Genomic DNA, 16,684 nt, shown 5'->3' on the forward strand with positions numbered 1-16,684 from the left:
AACAGACACTGCTCTTAACGCCATCCCAGACCTACCAGTCATGGAGGAGCTAGACACCCCACCTACTGCGGCAGAGCTCGGCAAAGCCATCGACCGCCTCGCTTGCGGGAAAGCACCAGGAAGCGACGGAATCCCTCCAGAAATCCTAAAGAGCGGGAAACCAGTCCTGCTACAGCCGCTCCACCATCTACTCTGTCTCTGCTGGAAGGAGGGTTACATCCCCCAGGATATGAGAGACGCCAACATTATCACCATGTACAAGAACAAAGGAGACCGCAGCGACTGCAACAACTACCGGGGCATCTCTCTCCTCAGCGTCGTCGGCAAAGTATTCGCCCGGGTCGCTCTTGCCCGCCTGCAGACCCTTGCTTCCCGCGTCTACCCAGAGTCCCAGTGTGGCTTCAGAGCTGGCCGCTCAACAGTGGACATGATCTTCTCCCTACGCCAGCTGCAGGAGAAGTGTCACGAGCAGCATAAACCACTCTACCTCGCCTTTATTGACCTCACGAAGGCGTTTGATCTGGTCAGTCGAAGCGGACTCTTCAGCTTGCTACGGAAGATTGGCTGTCCACCACATCTGCTTGCTGTGGTCATGTCCTTTCACGACAACATGCACAGCACGGTGTCCTACAACGGCGCAACCTCTGAGGCCTTCCCAGTCAGCAGCGGAGTAAAGCAGGGCTGCGTCCTCGCGCCTACGCTGTTCGGAATCTTCTTCTCCATGCTCCTCCAATACGCCTTTAAGGACTGCAGCGAGGGTGTCTTCATTCACACCAGATCCGATGGCAAGCTCTACAACCTGGCCCGTCTACGAGCCAAGACCAAAGTCAAAGAGGTGCTCATCCGTGAGATGCTCTTCGCCGACGACGCAGCTTTGACATCACACTCCGAAGAGGGACTCCAACAGCTAGTCACTTGCCTTTCCCACGCATGCAAGGAGTTCGGACTAGCCATCAGCCTGACGAAGACGAATGTTATGGCTCAAGGCACAGGGACTCCCCCATGCATCACCATCGACGGATACACCCTGGAGGTTGTCAACGACTTCACTTACCTCGGGTCCACCATCTCGAGCTCTCTGTCAGTCGACTTGGAGGTCAACCGGAGAATCGCCAGGGCAGCCACAGTTATGGCCAGACTGAACCGGCGAGCGTGGAACAATTCCAGCCTCACTGAGAAAATCAGACTGCGCATCTACCAAGCCTGCGTACTCAGCACTCTCCTCTATGGCAGCGAGACGTGGACCACCTACGCAAGGCACGAAAGGAAACTCAACAGCTTCCACATGAGGTGCCTGCGACGCGTCCTGCATGTCGCCTGGCAGGATAAGGTCCCCAACACCGAGGTGCTGAAGCGAGCCAATATGTGCAGTTTGCATGCAGTTCTTAGCGAGAGACGCCTCAGGTGGCTCGGCCATGTCAAAAGAATGGATGCAGGCCGTATCCCCAAAGACCTCCTCTACGGCGAGCTAGCAGAAGGCAAGAGGATGACAGGGCACCCAAAACTGCGGTTCAAAGACATCTGCAAAAAGGACATGACACAATGCTCCATCAATCTCAACACATGGGAAGTTCAAGCAGACGACCGCCTAGCCTGGAGGCTCGCGGTCAGGCAAGGTACGTCACGCGCGGAGGCTGCGCGCAACGAGGAGGTGGTCCAGAAAAGATCGAGGCGGAAGCAGCGTCAGCAGCAGCAACAACAGCCATCTGCCTTCACCTGTAACAAGTGTGGCAGGGATTGTCACTCCCGAATCGGACTGCACAGCCATTCTCGGCGGTGCAGATAGACTCTCAAGAAGCTACGCCATCGTCTCTCAAGACGGACGGCTGCCGACGGCCGACGGCGACGACTGCAGAGCCGGGCGTGGCCAGCCAGGGGCACGCATGTGTGCGAAGTAGACAAAAAGCAAAGAAACTGGTTTTGTACTAACAGGAGTAGCTCCCGCTCCGCTCTCCTTCTCCCTTGTTTCTCCATTACCGGTTAATCTGGGTTCACAGTCTAACGCGATTAACTACGTAACTCCAGGTGTGATTAACTCAAGGTAATCTAGTTATGGGTCTACCTCCAACTTATTTGAAAAGTTATCCAGCTTCATCTTCCCATTTCTCTGTGTTTGGTGATGACCATCTTCCTCCTTTTGATCCCAGTGGTATGTGTGAGGAGCTGCGGAATGTCATTTCCTGGTCCCTTTTCCATGATTCATCTGTTAATGATCTCCTCGTGGTTTGAGAGTCACTGGCTTCTTTGCCCCTTATAGATGCAAACGCCTATCCGGGCCTTACTGGGCTTTGATGTGCGAAGGGCGACAGGCCCCTTGGCCCGGCAGCACCTCCCGGTGAGCGGGGGCCATCTCTGTGCAGACGCGGGTCCTCTGTTCACAGGTGTGGCTTTCAAGGCCTGTCCCAGCACCGTAAGTACGTTTGCCCGGAGGCTCTATGCCTGGAGCAGAAATGACTGTCCAGTGTCCCAGCGTCCCCTGCCCCCACCTCCTCCGCAGAGGACTGTGGGGAGGTCCGTCCGGGAGGGGAAGGTGAGGCACAGGGGGGTGGGGGTGGGGCGGAGTGAGTGGCATGCCCTTCAGGCGGGCCCCTCCCAAGCTGCTGCTCCCCATGAGAAGGGGCTACACCTGAGGCAGGAGAGGGCAAAGGAAGAGCCTCCAGGCCCTCCGCTGCTCCGGACCAGCATCTAGCCTCCTGGTTGCCAGGAAACGCGTTTTGGCACTTAGGTAGGATGAATAGAGAACCAAGGCGGGGAGGGGGAGGGGGACATGTCCCACCCGCTAACCCAGCCGTCCTGGGTCTGCTCCGATAATATTGCCAGGTGATCCGACCTCACAGGAAACACTGTGTTATCGTAGGAGGGCCGTCCTTGAGATTCTGTGTGTCCTCTCCACTCTGGGAAGGGAAGCCTTGAAATTGTGCTTCCATCCCCAGGCTTGAGCGATGGGAGAGGGTCCTCAGTGCCCAAGGGAAGGGTCCCACAGAACAGCCTTGGTTAAGCGTCTGCCTCTGGTCACGGTGTTTTACGAGGACACCCCTAATGCTCACAGAAAGAGCCCGTAAGCAACTAACTGCCCCAACTTTAATTAACTGCCCCCACTCATGTATCTGTTTCACAGCAGGACGAACAAACGGAGTCTGGAGCAAGATGAGGATCCGGGCTAACAGGCGCCCACGCATCCCTAAGTCTGGGTCATCGCGTGCCCCCGGGAAACCTGGCACCACCTGTCGATCAACATGTAACTTCTTCACCCCGTCCTGCCAGCTACGTAAGTCCTCAGAACAGAGGACTCGCTCTCTTGGTGCTCTGGCCACCTGGCCTTTGGCCGACCCTGCTTGGATGTGCGCTTGCCACCCGGCCTGTGGCCTCCCTCGCCCTGGACCTATGCACGCCCCCCACCCCACCACCACCTTAGCCAGGTCCATTCTCTTCCGTGAGAACTTATCACCAATAAACCCTGCTCGCTCGCTAACGCGTTTGCTGATCTGTAATTCCTTACTGCGTCGGCAAGACCACCAGGTTCCACCCGCTCACAGATCCACTGGGGACCTGACACAGGAGCACAGGCCTGCCCCAGACTCCCAGAGCCTGCAGCGCCGTGATGCCCACCCCTGCTCCCCAGTAAATCACTCCACAGCCACTTCTGAAATCAGCTTTATATCAAGCTATAAAAACTCAGATCCTGTCCTGAGTACACATCTACAAAAGCAGTATTATAAAAAATATTAATAACACCAAACACGCTAACTCTACAGTGTACAAAGGCTTTTGTGCACCGTGACGTGGGCCGCTTCCTGGCCCAGTACCTGTGAAGAGAGCTGGCCTGACCCTAGCGGCCCCGAGTCTGACGCCCCCTGATGCGGAGAGGGCGCAGGTGGTGAGCAGAGGCCGGCAGGCTAACTGAACCCATCTTCTGGGCGTAGGACAAGGTGCCCTTCAGGGCAGGGGACGGATGGAGGCCACGGGTGGCAAAGCCAAGGCCCCCACAGATGCCCACGTCTTCCCTGGAACCTGGGGCTATGTTAGGCTCCACGTGACGGGGCGTGAGGCTGCAGGTGGAACTGAGGTGCTGCAGCGGATGTGGCAAGTGGGGAGAGGGCCTGGGTGGCCCGGGTGGGCCAAGGGTAATCACGGGGTTCTTAAGGGTGGATGAGGGAGGCACCAGGAGAGGAGCGCTTTGGAACGGGAAGGGCCCCGAGCCAAGGTTTAGGGGAGGGCGGTCTCGCAAACCTGGAAAAGGCCCGGAGTCCTCCCCTAGAGCCTCCAGAGGGAGCACAGCCCGCCGACCCCTGGCCTTGAGCCCACCAGGCCTGCAGAACCGAAGTCAGTGTCGCTTTCAGCTAACTTTGTGCAAATTTGTTACAGCAGCAGGACGAAACTAAGGCACGGGCAACGCGGTCAGAGGTCACGCTTGCCCCAGCCAGGCCTCAGCCCTGGCCCTGCATGGGGAACAGGGTGTAAGCGGAACCCTGGAAGGCCCAGGAGGCCCCCTCTTGGGCCCGCCTGCAGGGGTGCCTGTGGGCAATGAGGGAGGCCAGGCTCTGAGCTGGAGGGGTCACTGCGCATTCTGGGCTTCAGTGCTGGCTTGGCCCAGCTTGCTGTGGGACCCCCTTTCCAGGCCCCAGATCAAAGCTCCACCGTGCCCTTCTTTCTCCTGCAGCTGCCTGCCGTCCCACACACTTGCTGGGCCAGCCCACTGAAGCCCCAGGCGGGGGAGGCAGGGTGTGGCCTCGGCCTAGGTACTCAGGGCCACGAGGAGGCAGCTCAGAGACGGACTGGGGAGGGCCCCATGGACGGGGGGGGGGGGGGGACGACCCGGGCCTCTGACCCAGCCACTCTCCCTCCTTCAGCGCGCCCACGACCAGTCGGTTCTCAGGCGTGGCCTCTTTGGCTCCTCATGACGGGCACCCCTGTGCCGCCAGACTGGGAACACACTGAAGCCCGTCCAGTTCCAGCTGCCCTTGGCCAGGGCTGGGCAGAAGCAGCAGCAGCAGAAGGCAGGAGGCCCGTGAGGGGCCCTGCAGCCGGTGCTGGTCTGAACTGCCCCCAAGAGTGTGTGTCCGATGCTTGTGGAGCACTCACGGCAGGTCAGGCCGCGGAAAATGCTAACCGACCTTTATGAGTGAAAATAGGGACTTGAAGGGCTCATGTGCTCCTGTGCTGACGTCCAGGATGCTCCGGATGCTCTTGACTTCACTGTTTGACAGGTTCCCCTTGATGGCCAAGATGGCGCTCAGGTGGCCCTTGCTGTGGGGAGAACGCCTGTCAGTCCAGCCTGGACACCCACACCCCGGCTCACACCCCGTCCCAGCTCCCCAGACCCCGGGCCTCCCATGGAGCTCCAGCAGCTGCAGCCGCCTGCCCGTCCTCAGAGCACACCGTGCTCCTGCCTGTCCCCGCTGCAGTGCCCTCCCGCAGGCTCCTGAGGACCCGCTCCTCTCACTCTGCAGGTCTCAGCTCAGACGTCACCTCCCCCAAGGGCCTTTCCTGTCTCCACAGTCAGCACCTCCTGCCGGTTAAATAACCTTTGTACTTCTGGCCTGATCACCTCACTATTGCTGACCGTCAGGAGGCTGTAAGTTTCCTGAGGGAGGGCTGAGACCGGGTCTGTCCTGCACTCCATTGCATCCCAGTGCCTAGGGCAGAGCCTCGTACGGAGCAGACGGGTGGATGGATGGGTGGGTGAGTGAGCTGACAGGTGGAGGTGAACGACGGGTAGATGCATGGAGGGACGGAGGGACGGATGGGTGGATGGGTGGGGGTGGACGGATAGGTGAGTGGACTGATGAATGGGTGAATACGTGGAAGGACGGCTGGATGTGTAGACATGTGGATGGGCAGGTTAGTACAAGGGGGGGTACCCAAAAAAACTGCAATTATCTTCTGGAGGGCGGGCCCCTTGTAGGACAGGCTTCCCCCGCTCGGTGGGTGTTCCAGGAACCCCCCTGGGCCAGGGCACCAGCCGGCGTTGCTGTGAGAGGCTGCGCTCAGCTTTGGGGAATTTTTTTTGAAGACCGTTTTAACACGTTTGCCCGTTTCAGGGTGGGTGATTTATGAGCGCACCTGTCCGCGCCGCGCTGAGTGTTCAGCAGTTTTTGACCAAAAATGTGACAACTCTCATACGCCTCTCTCCCTATTCACCCCATCTCACCCCAAGAGACCTTTCTTGTTTCCCCGGATGAAAAAGTGCTCAAAGGGAAACGTTTCGCCGATGTGGAAGAGGCGAGACAAAAAACGGCAGAGGCGCTAAAAGGCATCCAAACTGACACATTCAAAACTGTCTGGAGCAGCGGAAAAAACGTCTGGACAGGTGTACTGCGTCAGACGGAGATGCTCTGAAGGCGACTGAGGTTTAAATATGTAAGAATAAATACACAATTTTTTAGAAGTCAGTTCCGGGTTTGAGGTCCCCCCTCGTGTATCACTGGACAGCTACAGAGCACCCGTGTAGGTGAGTAGGTTGGGGGCGGCTGCTGCTGGTGGGGGAGAATAAACGGGCGAGTGTGGGGAAGGGGTGGCTAGGTGGGTGAGTGCCGTGGGCCAGCCAGGGCTACACTAGGCTCAGCTGCCACTCCAGCCCGAGGCCCAGTCACACTTCCCCTCCAGGCCACAGGACTCAGCCCAGAGAAACCACTCGCAAGCTCGTGGGGCAGCAGGGGCTGAGCCTCCACCCCGAAACAGGGGTGCAGGGCCCAGGCCCAGGGCCGCGAGGACCCTCGGCTGACTGGTGGCCCGCAGCGTCACCGCTGCCTTGCCACAGCCTCTAGCCCATCCCTGGTCTCTCTGGCCCAGCTTCTCCTCTGAGGTGCGGGATCATAAAGGCTGACTGGGGAGCCAGACCCCGCTGTCACCTTAGCTCCACCCCGGAGCCGCTGCGCCACCTCGCGCACGTGCCTCTAGCTCTCTGGGCCTCACGCATCCGCCTCACGGGGCTCCAGTGAGGACCCACTGAACGAGCTGTGCTGTGGGACCCCCACGTGGCAGCCGCTCCAGGCCCGACCACAGGGGGGCCCACGGGGCCGGGTCCTGTGCTGCTCGGTTCTCACCTGAAGTCAGGGTACCAGGTGGCGTAAGTGGCGACCTCCATCTTGATGGCATTGGGGTCCTGCAGGCGAATGACCTCGGCGAGCGTGGGGAGGGCTTGGTGCAGCCAGGTCGCCCGGGAGCCCTGCAAGCACAGGTTTGGGCAGGTTGGAGGGGGGCTGTCCCTTCCTCAGAAGGGCGCCCGGGGGGTCAGAGCTGATGGAGGTTGGAGAGGCGCAGAGGGGCAGGGGCAGGGGCAGCCCCTCCCAGGCGGCCAGGGCTTACGTTCTGAGTGCAGAAGCGCTGGATGAGGTCAGCGTTGGCAGCCACCTGCCCGGCCAGCTGCTGCTGCTGCTCCGCAGTCTTGAGGACCAGGCGCCGCTTGCTGAGCCGCACGATGTATTCCTTCACCAGGTGCAGGTGGACAAGCTCCATGAGCTCCTGCGTGGGCCAGGGGGCAGGGCTCACCACCTCTCCGGAAGCCTCGGAGCCAGGAGTCCCGGGAGGGGCGGACGGAGGTGCAAAGGCGTGCACACCCCTGGGTTAGCACGTGTGCCCAGCCCCCAGCCCAGGGGGCCTCCTCACCTCCCGGAAGCAGCCGTGCAGCTCTGAGAACTCAGGCAGCCTCATGCTCACAGTGGAGACGATTTCCTCCATGGTGTGGGCAGGGGCCGCCCAGCGGGTCTGCGTGAACCTCTTGAACAGGGGCTGCGGCAGGAGAGAGGCAGGATGTCCGGACCGCCCTCCAGGGGAAGGGCTGCCAGCCGCAGACACACGCACAGGGACACACTGGGCTGGCCCGGGGCGGAGGACTCAAGACCAGCCAGGCAATCGGGGCAGAGCTCAGGTCACAGACAGGAAGTAGAGGCAGGGCCGTGCATCCTTCTCCAAGGTCAACCAGCTGTGGCTCCTGCCCTGAGGCTTTTTCCACCCCCTCCCACCCCCCCTGCTTAAATAAGTAAATTCCTGCATAAACTACATAAACAAGGCCTGTGCTTGACTGTTGCCAAATCCTCCCCGGTCATGGTCTGGACTTCACCACCAGCAGGCTACCCTCTGCCCGGCTCTGGTCGCTGGGGACAAGGCGGGCCCCCATGGAGGGCAGGCAGGGAACCCCTCCCGTTTTCTTCCAGGGACCCGGCTTCACCCTCTGCTAGAGTGATTAAGGGCTTTCTGTGGACTCCTGGCCTGGCAGGGGTGGCCGTTGGGGGCTGCCCAGACTCTTGAGCACCAGCTGGGAGTTAGGCCTGGGGCAGGAGGGACGGCGGGTGAGGGAGGCCAGCTGTGTGCAATCGTGGGGACTGGGCTGAGTCTAAAAGCGTGGGGTGCCCTGAAGCTCTTCTGTGCCCTCCTGGCCCTGCACGGCCCCTGTAAGACCCAGCCCCAGGCCGGTGATGGGGGCAAGGTCCAGGCCTCCACAGCCCCTGCCCTGAGCAGCACCAGCCTCCCACAGCCCAGCCGGGCTCCTCACGTTCCCCAGCCCTGGGCGCACGTGGGCCCCAGGGAAGGAGGCCTCAGCTACCTTCAGGTCCCCGACCAGGTGCTGGAGTAGGGTGTCGAAGCCACGGCTCTTGAGCTCACTCAGGGGGCCCAGGAGGTCCTGGGATGTCTGCCACTTCTGCTCCACAGAAGTCCTGGGAAGCCAGGGAGGCAGGGAGGTCACACCAGCCCTGCCCAGCTAGCCCTCGGCAAACCCTCCCCACCTCTTCACTACAGAACCCTCCATGGTTCCCCATTTCCAGCGGGAGCAAGTCCAAGCCACCACCCCACCCCGCCATGCTCACAACCCCTGCCCCCCCCAGCCACACCCTCTTCTAATTGAGGACCTGGCTCTGCCCCCACTTAGCAGGCACACCCCTGCACCTGCTGCAGGGGCTGCTCCACAGACAAGGCAGCTGGAAACCCTGCCTGAGGGCTCGCTCGACCCGGGGCGAGGGGTGCTTCCTGCCAGGCAGGCCCGCTGCTTTCTTTCCCCGGAGGCCTTACTCATTTTAATCCTGGCCACCCCCCCTCCCCCACACTCCCCTCCCCCTCCTGGCTACCCCTGCTCTCCAACAGGCGTTCCCCTCCCAGCTCCCCCGCTCCCACACACTGTCCCCAGGGTCACCGTCACCCCTCTCACCGAAAGGCCAGACAGTTGTTGATGTTGGCCATGACATTGGCCCTGTAATTTCTCAGCTGTTTGCACCTCTCCAGAAATTCATCAAAGGCTCGCTGGTAGCTGGTGAAACCGGAAGGGGCACTTGCGGGACCAGCACAAACACTGGGGTGACAGCAGCCTCCCTGGGGTTACAGAGCGCTTTTCCCAAGGACGGTCCCCCACAGCCCAGGGTGGCACTGGCCTTAAGCCAGGGAACCAACTTTGTTCCCTGAGGCCAGCGGGGCCAGCCCTGCAAAGCTCCCGAGTAGGCTGCCAGCCCAGCTCTGCTGCCCCCCGACATCTGGAAGACTGGAGGGGCCATGGGTGGATGGAGGAGTCCTCCAAGGGGGGGAGGGAGGGGCAGGATTGTGGGGTGGAGACGGGAAGTGCCACCTGAGGGGGAGGCCAGGGTCTCGGTTCATTGTGAAGCGTCCTCTGCTGGGAGCCGTGCCAAGGAGAGTGGAGACAGCCAGGGCCCATTGGGTGGTGCAGGGGACAGGCCTGCTGCCCACCGTGACAGACACCCTGGGGGCCGGGAGGGGCCCCAATCTAGCTCGGTCCCCAGGTGGGGCTCAGGGAAGAGGCCGCAGCCCCGTGTGCATGCCGTACCCACACCCACCTCCTCAGAAGCGCAACCAGCTCCGCCAGCAGCAACTGCTTTATCTGCTCGCCCAGGTCAAGCGTGATGCTCTCCGCCTTGGCCTGGCCCTGAGAGATGATCTGCAGGGGGGTGGGGGGTGAGCTGAGCAGGGGCCTGCCTGGACAGGGGCTGGGGAGGGGTGGGGGTGAGCTGAGCAGGGAGTGGGCTTGGAGGCGGGCACGTGTGCGCACACGGGGGTGGACGGGTGGGCTCTGTCCCGTGCACGGCTTGCCCATGACGGGCTGCCCGTGAGCACAAGGGGCGGGCTGGGCTACCTGGATGATGTCGATGGCCAGCTCACTGTGGCAGTGGCCATCCAGCCGCTGGGGGGCCACATCCTGGGCCCAGCGCTGGGACTCCAGCTCCAGGGCTCGGGCCATCAGATCCTTCACACTGGCCTGTGGGGGGAGGGTCAGGGTAACAAGGAGCCCATGGCCCTGCCCACATGGAAGTCCCTGTCAAGCTCTCTGCCCATGTCCTGTCCGTCCATCCGGAGCCTCCCCTCTGTCTCCTTCCTGCCCCTCCCTGTCCCAGCCCTGGCGCTGCTGCTGGACTTACCACCTCATTGAACAGAAACGTGGCCTCCAGCAGCCGGATCTGCCTGGGGGGCAGGAGGCTCCCCAGCTTGATCTCCTGCAGCTCACCCTTAAGCTTGGGGCTGTTGATGATGTCACTGTGGGCAGAGGGGGGCTGGCATGAAGAAAACTGCCCCCACCCAGCACCACCCCTTAGGCGTGAGCCCTCGTCCTTAGTCTGAGTCTCTGCGGGCCCTGAAGTCCATTGTCTGCTCCCCATTGTCCCCCTGTCCCTGCTTCTCCAGCTCAGATGATGGGTCCTCCATCTGCTCAGTTGGGTTCGGGTCAAAGCCCTTGGGTTCACCGTTTCCCCCTTACTTTCTCCTCCTCTCATCTGCTTGGGCTCCAGGACATCTCCCCGACTGGTCGGCCCCCAGCCAGCCCCCCAGGCCCACACCCAGCGCCCCCATCTCTGGCCCAGCCCAATGCAGGAGCCTCCTTCCAGGCCGCTCTGCTTCCGCCTGGTCTGCAACCCCCACCCACCCAGCAGGCAGGGCTGCTGCCTCCTTTGGCAAGCCTGACCTCCCTCTGACACATGAAACCCAACTCCCCAAGGCAGCAGCCCTATGGTCTCCGCCTCCTTCCCACCCTGTGCCCTCACTGCACCCCAGCCCTGGGCCCCGCTTCCGAGCGGGGCCAGCCGCATGCTCCAAAGGCTGGGCCAGTCCAAGCAGGAAGGGCTCCTCAGAGGCGGAGGCGGCTCCACTCACCCTCTGGCGCCTCTGTGGGGTCTTGGCACCCCAGGGACGGCCCAGCCCTGGCACTTCCTCAGGAGTGGCCCTCTCTGCCCCTTTCAAAGCCTGGACACCAGGTCCCCTTGCTCCCTGCACTTCCGCCCACACAGGCCTCACAATGCCTCCCTGACGCCCCTCCATCAGGGATCCCTGTCCTCCTGCGCTGACCCTCGTGGGCCCCCGGTTAAAGGCCCTGTCACTGGGACAGGAAGGCTGACTGGCAGAGGTGTGTGTGCCAGCACTTCCTGGTGAGTCAGGACAAGCAAGAAGGAACTGGCTGAGGGCTGCCTGCCCCTGCTGCAGGCCTTGCCCTTCGCCACTTCCTGGTGCCCTGCTGACTCCTCACCCCCCCCCCCCCAGGCCCTCCCTCTGGACCTTGCTGGGGGCCGACCCACCAGCACCACCTGAGCCCACTGGCCACCCAGATGTGTCCCCGAGACCCTCAGACCCTGCCACCCTGTCCAGTCCTCCAGGCTTCCTGCAGGCTGTACACTTGGGGCTAGGCCAGCCCTTACGGAAGCCCTGGCTTCCCGTGCAGGCACGTCCACTCTCAGCCTCCCCCGACCCAGCATGTGCCCAGAGACCCACGGAGTCGGTAGAGCAGGGAATGCCTGCGGCTGCACCCACTGCTCCCAGGTGCCCTCTGCTGCCACAGAGACTCCCACGTGAGCAGCTCCACGCCTCGGTGGCCGGGCCCTGCTCGGCTGTGGCCTTGCTGGGACACCCTGCAGGACAGGGGTCTTTCCAACGGCCACGTGGCCCTGCCCCAGCCTCTGTGCTGCCTGGGAGGCCCCAGGGCCAGCCGATGAATCCAAACAGGGACAAGCTCTGCACAGCTCCCAGCATGCCGCATGGCTCAGCTTCAGGCCCTGGAAGGTGACTGCCTCTGCGGGGAGCATCCTCATCCCCCACCCCCTCACCCCCCTGCCCTCGCTTGACTCCCTTCCTTCTGGGAGGCTGGGAGCAGCCCTGAGCAGGCACGCTGGCTCCTGCCCCAGGCAGAGTCCTGCTTGGTGCTCCCCAAGGCCCACTTCCTGGCCCGACCCAGCCTGGGTGAGGCCCCTGGCCTCCTCTGCCGCTGCAGCCTTCCTGCTCTGGACCGTCATTGTCGCTGCCCCCGACCCCCAGTTCAGGAATGAATGAAGCCCCTGCCATTCTCTGCATCCCAGCATCCCCGGCGGCCCAGTGTGGCTGAGGCCCCAGAAACTAAGGATCCCGGGTGCAGAGCCGCCGGCGACGTGGCTGAGCCGGCTGCCCGCCCAGGGCGACAGCCCCCGCCACTCACTTGGGGTAGAGGTTCTGCACCCAGACCAGCAGCAGGTAGGTGTCGCGCTCGCACAGCTCGAACTGCGCCATGGCGGCCAGCTGGGCCGCGAAGTAGCGGTGGTAGCTCTCGGCGTAGGCCGCCACGACGCCGAACTCGGCGGGGAAGAGCGGCTTCAGCCGCTGCACCACGGCCTCCAGGTCCTCCTTCAGGGTGCGGCCCATGTGCAGGAAGACGCGCTCGGCCTCCGAGCGGCCCTCGGCGCCCGCGGCGGGCGCGCGGCCCAGGCGCTCCTCGGCCTGCTGCGCCACGCCGCGCCGCCACTGCTGCAGCCAGCGCCGCGGGCGCGTGGCCGCGAGCGCGGGGGGCCCGGGCGCCGCCGCCGCCGCGCGCCGGTCCTCGCGCTCCTGCTCGGCCAGCACGGCCAGCGCCTGGCGCAGCCGCTCGGGCGCCGCGTCCAGCGGCCGGCGCAGCGGGCCGAGCACCTGGTCGCGCAGCAGCGCGTACAGCGCCTCCACCTTGCTCTGGCGCCGCACCAGCTCCTCCGCGCTCAGGCCGCCCGCCGCCGCCGCCGCCGCCAGCTCCCGCTCCAGCTGCAGCAGCGGCGCCGCGGCCTCCAGCTGCCCGCGCTCCAGGGCCGCCTTGAGCTCCTCCACTGCGGGGACGGGACACCGCGTCAGCGCGGCCAGCCCCCGGCCCCCCGGCGCCCGGAGACCCGTCGGTGTCCCAGGCAGGACGGAAGTCCGTCTGCCCCCTCCCAGCCCCCAGGACTCGGTAGGAGGTGCAGGTGGAAGTCCAGTGGGGAGACACCTCCAAACCTTGCGCGCTCTGTGCCCTGGGCCAGTGCTCAGGCCACTCGGTGAGCCCCAGCAAAGCCAGGCCCTGGCCAGCTCGGACAGGGACCCCCAACCCCAAGAGGGGCCCCCAACCTACCTGTGGGCAGTGGGTCCCCCAGCCTGGGCCTGGAGTCAGGCTTGTTCTCCGGCTCTGCAGAGCTGGGCTGGCCCTTCTTCTTCTTCCCTTTGGTGAAGATGCTGAACATGTTGGCCAGGCCTTTTGGCTTCTTCTTCCTCAGAGCCTCTTGCTCGCCCCTCTCCGGGGCTCCCTCGGACTCCAGGGCTGGCACCAGGTCCTCAGAGGAGGCCTCTGACACGGAGGCCTCCGACTCCACCTCTGACGTGGAGGGCGACTTCTGGGGTCTCCCAGGGAAATCAAGGGCCCCTGGCACAGGCTGCTGGCCTGGGAGGCCTTGGAAGAAGGTCATCATCTTCAGCATCGCCCCAGCTCAGGCCTGCGGGTGGGCAAGGGGAGGGGGTGAGTGGTCAGAGGCGCGGCAGCAGCTCTGTGTGCGTGACCACTGGTCACCACCGGTGGGGCCGCCAGGGCTCTGGCCTTCTGGCCCATGGGCACCAACAACTGGCTCCCTCCCCAGACACCAACTCCTCTGCCCCTCCAGACCCTCCCAGAACTCCCAGAGCAGGGAAGAAGCTGAGGATGCCAAGCCTCCCAGATGAGGGGCCTTCGCTTCGTTTGGCAAATGCTCCCTTGATGGCCCACCCTCTGGGCAGGGGCTGCAGGGCATGAGTACACCCTGGATCACATGGAGCAAGGGCTGCAGTCCCATTGCAGAGTAAGAATGGAGGTCCTCAAAGTTGCATGGCACAGAGGCCGGGCAGAGGCAGAGAGCCAGCCCAGGCACACCCTCCATCTTGTCCTGCTCCCCTTTGGCCTTGTCTGGAGGTGGGGTCCTGAGGGACCCTGTGAGCTGAAACACGGCTGCTCCCACTGGGAGCACAAGGCGAGCAGAGCCTCACCCCACCCTGGCCTTGAGGCTCAGCCTATGGAAACCACAGCACCCCTCAAACGCCAGTGGGCGGGAAAGGACTGTGGAGAGCCTTTCACACGTTATGGGGACAAGGGCTGGCTGCCTGAGGCCACAAGGTAAGGTGGGCGGGAGCGCAGGCTTCCTGGCTCTTGCTTCTCCGAGAGCTCCTGATGGGGTGATGCCGCTATCACAGCAGCCCCCACTTTCTGTGCCCCTCCTGGGTGCCTACCCATCTCGTTGTCACTCCCGCCCAGGAGGAGTGTGATTCCCCTCATCTCACAAAATCAGCTCAAGGAGGCGTAAAATGCCCCTACGGCCAACAGCTGGAGCTTGCAACTCGTCACCTGACTCTGGGTCCCCCTGCCTCTGGACCCCGCCACCTTGCAAGCTGCATTCCGGAAGACAGGGCCCGTGCCCAGCATTACCCCCCAAGCACCTCGACCACTGTCACAGAGAGGCCAGGATCAGGGGAGGGGAACATGGCTGACCCCGAGGGCACGGACAGGGCAGAGCTGGGAACGGGGAACAGACAGGGCAGGCCTCCCTGGTCCCTGGGGTGACCTGTAACCATAGTGCCGGCTCTACCACCCAAGAGTAAATACACCAAGTTCCCACACAGGCCACCGGTCACTGACTCACCCCTGCCGCCAACAGCGCTGCCCGGCAGATGGAGTGACCCACCACCGGGAAGGACAAACTGAAGTGGTGGGGGAGGTGTGCTTGCCCCGCGCGCACAGCAGGTGTGGGGGCTCTGCCCCTCCCCATCAGCCCACCTACCTTGTCCTGTACCCCCAAGCTGCCCACCTCCCCCAAGGGGGCCAGGAGGCCTGGCTTGCTCCCAGTCCCATTGGCTTCACTGGGCACCCTGGGCAGGATCCTAGAGTTGCTTCCGTGCCATTTGGTCTGGCAGTTGGTTCCTTCCAGAACCAATCAGGGGTGCTCCAGGGAGCCCTCAAACCAAGGTCCCTCAGGGCAAGGCCACTGAGCACTTCTGCCTGCCCACCCACTGCCCCAGCGTCCCCTCCCAACCCATCCCATTGTCCTGCCATGCGCCCATAGGAGCCGGTCTGGCCAACTGCCTGGGGCTGCTCAGCACCACTCTGGAGGCCTGGCCCTGACCCCCCTCCTGCTGGGAGAGGGAGAGGCCCACCCTGACCAGCAGGACTGCGACCAGCCTCACCTCTGCCCTCACAGACCCCACCTCCTTGGTCCCCATCTGGCCTCTAGGCCTTGCTCTGGTTGGACCCCGCACTGCTGCCTCCCCGCCTGGGCACAAACTCCTACGCCAGGCCCTGCAGCCCCCGTGGCCGATCCAGACCCTCCCAGAGCTGCAAACCCACACAGCCAAGTGCGGGCCCTAGGCTGTGTGTCCTCTGTTCCTCTGTCTGGCCAATCTTGGCACCCAGCACATAGAGGCAGGCAGGAGAGGCATTCCAATAAGCCAGGGGGCCCTTGGTGGGCACACGAAGATAAGAAGGGACCTGCCCGGAGTTATACCTGGCGGCACAGCCTGTGGCACAGCGTGGCGAGCTCCCAGCCCAGTCCTCCCAGCCCCACGCTTCTCAGGCACAGCCCCTCCCTCTGCTCCCGGGCGGGGCTGAGGCTCACACAGCCTCCGTGGGGGCAGCATCCCCACGCCCCAGACGGCGCACAGGCACGCAAGTGAAGTGACTTGGCCTAGGTCACACAGCCAGCTTCCCTCTCCGGCCCGGGCCTCGGCCTTCCTACTGCAAAAGAAATCGAGACCCCGCGCCTTTCCCCACGGCCCCCCCCCCTCCCCGCCTTCCCTAGGACGGAGCCCGCACTGAGAGCGCCAACCCGGGCTCTCCGCGTCGCCACGCGCAGCCGCTCCGGACAGGGGCCTCAGTTTCCCTAGAAGCGGGGCTACGGGAAGCCTTGGGCTCTTTGATCGTCCGTCCCCTTGGTCCCCTCTGCCGCGCCAGCCGCTCCCTCGGAGGATCGGGCCGGGGACCGGGGCTCGAGCGGAGAGGCAGCCGCGCGGAATGGTGGGGACGGACGCCGGACGCCGCGAGAGAGAAGGTCACTTACTCTGTTGGCCGGACCGCGGCTGTGCTGGCGGAGCCCGGCGAGGCTTGAAAAAGTCTCGGACTCCGCCCCCGCCGGCCCGCCCAGCCCGCCCCGCCTCCGCAACCGCGGAAAATCCGCGGGCGGAGGCCAAGGCCAGACTGCCGCGGCTGCCCGTGGTCCTGGGGCCCGGGTCGTGCGCGCCCCCCAAGGCGGTGCTGGGAGTGCGTGTGTGGTGTGTGTGTGGGGTCACTACCGCCCACCAGCCGGGGCGCGGTGGCGGGTGCAGGGTGGCACGACTGGCAGAGCGTTGCCCGGGTATTTGGGACTCGAGGACCCTCACCCAAGGCGGACGGGGATCCGGGTGGCGCTGACCCATTATCCTAGGACGGGTTCTGATTGGCTAACTGGAAGAGCCTCCTCCCCCAGCTCAGGACCACATTACCTCGTCACAGAGC

General features: G+C 63.6%; 1 protein-coding gene across 1 annotated transcript; it reads right to left on the reverse strand.

Moving 5' to 3' along the window:
* Nucleotides 1-4,812: 4,812 nt before the first annotated feature.
* On the reverse strand, nucleotides 4,813-16,302 carry TNFAIP2 (TNF alpha induced protein 2). Its single transcript, XM_090265584.1, has 12 exons — nucleotides 16,251-16,302; nucleotides 13,310-13,667; nucleotides 12,398-13,031; nucleotides 10,362-10,476; nucleotides 10,079-10,201; nucleotides 9,783-9,883; nucleotides 9,146-9,244; nucleotides 8,546-8,657; nucleotides 7,609-7,731; nucleotides 7,309-7,464; nucleotides 7,047-7,168; nucleotides 4,813-5,247 (listed from the first exon to the last, which is right to left on the reverse strand). Exons 2-12 carry the CDS (start codon nucleotides 13,650-13,652, stop codon nucleotides 5,106-5,108), a joined length of 2,070 nt encoding a protein of 689 aa, XP_090121710.1. The 5' UTR covers nucleotides 13,653-13,667; nucleotides 16,251-16,302; the 3' UTR covers nucleotides 4,813-5,105.
* Between the last annotated feature and the right edge of the window lie 382 nt (nucleotides 16,303-16,684).

Source organism: Furipterus horrens, unplaced genomic scaffold (genome assembly GCF_987537825.1).
Source record: "Furipterus horrens unplaced genomic scaffold, mFurHor1.1.pri manual_scaffold_21, whole genome shotgun sequence".
Lineage (NCBI taxonomy): Eukaryota > Metazoa > Chordata > Mammalia > Chiroptera > Furipteridae > Furipterus > Furipterus horrens.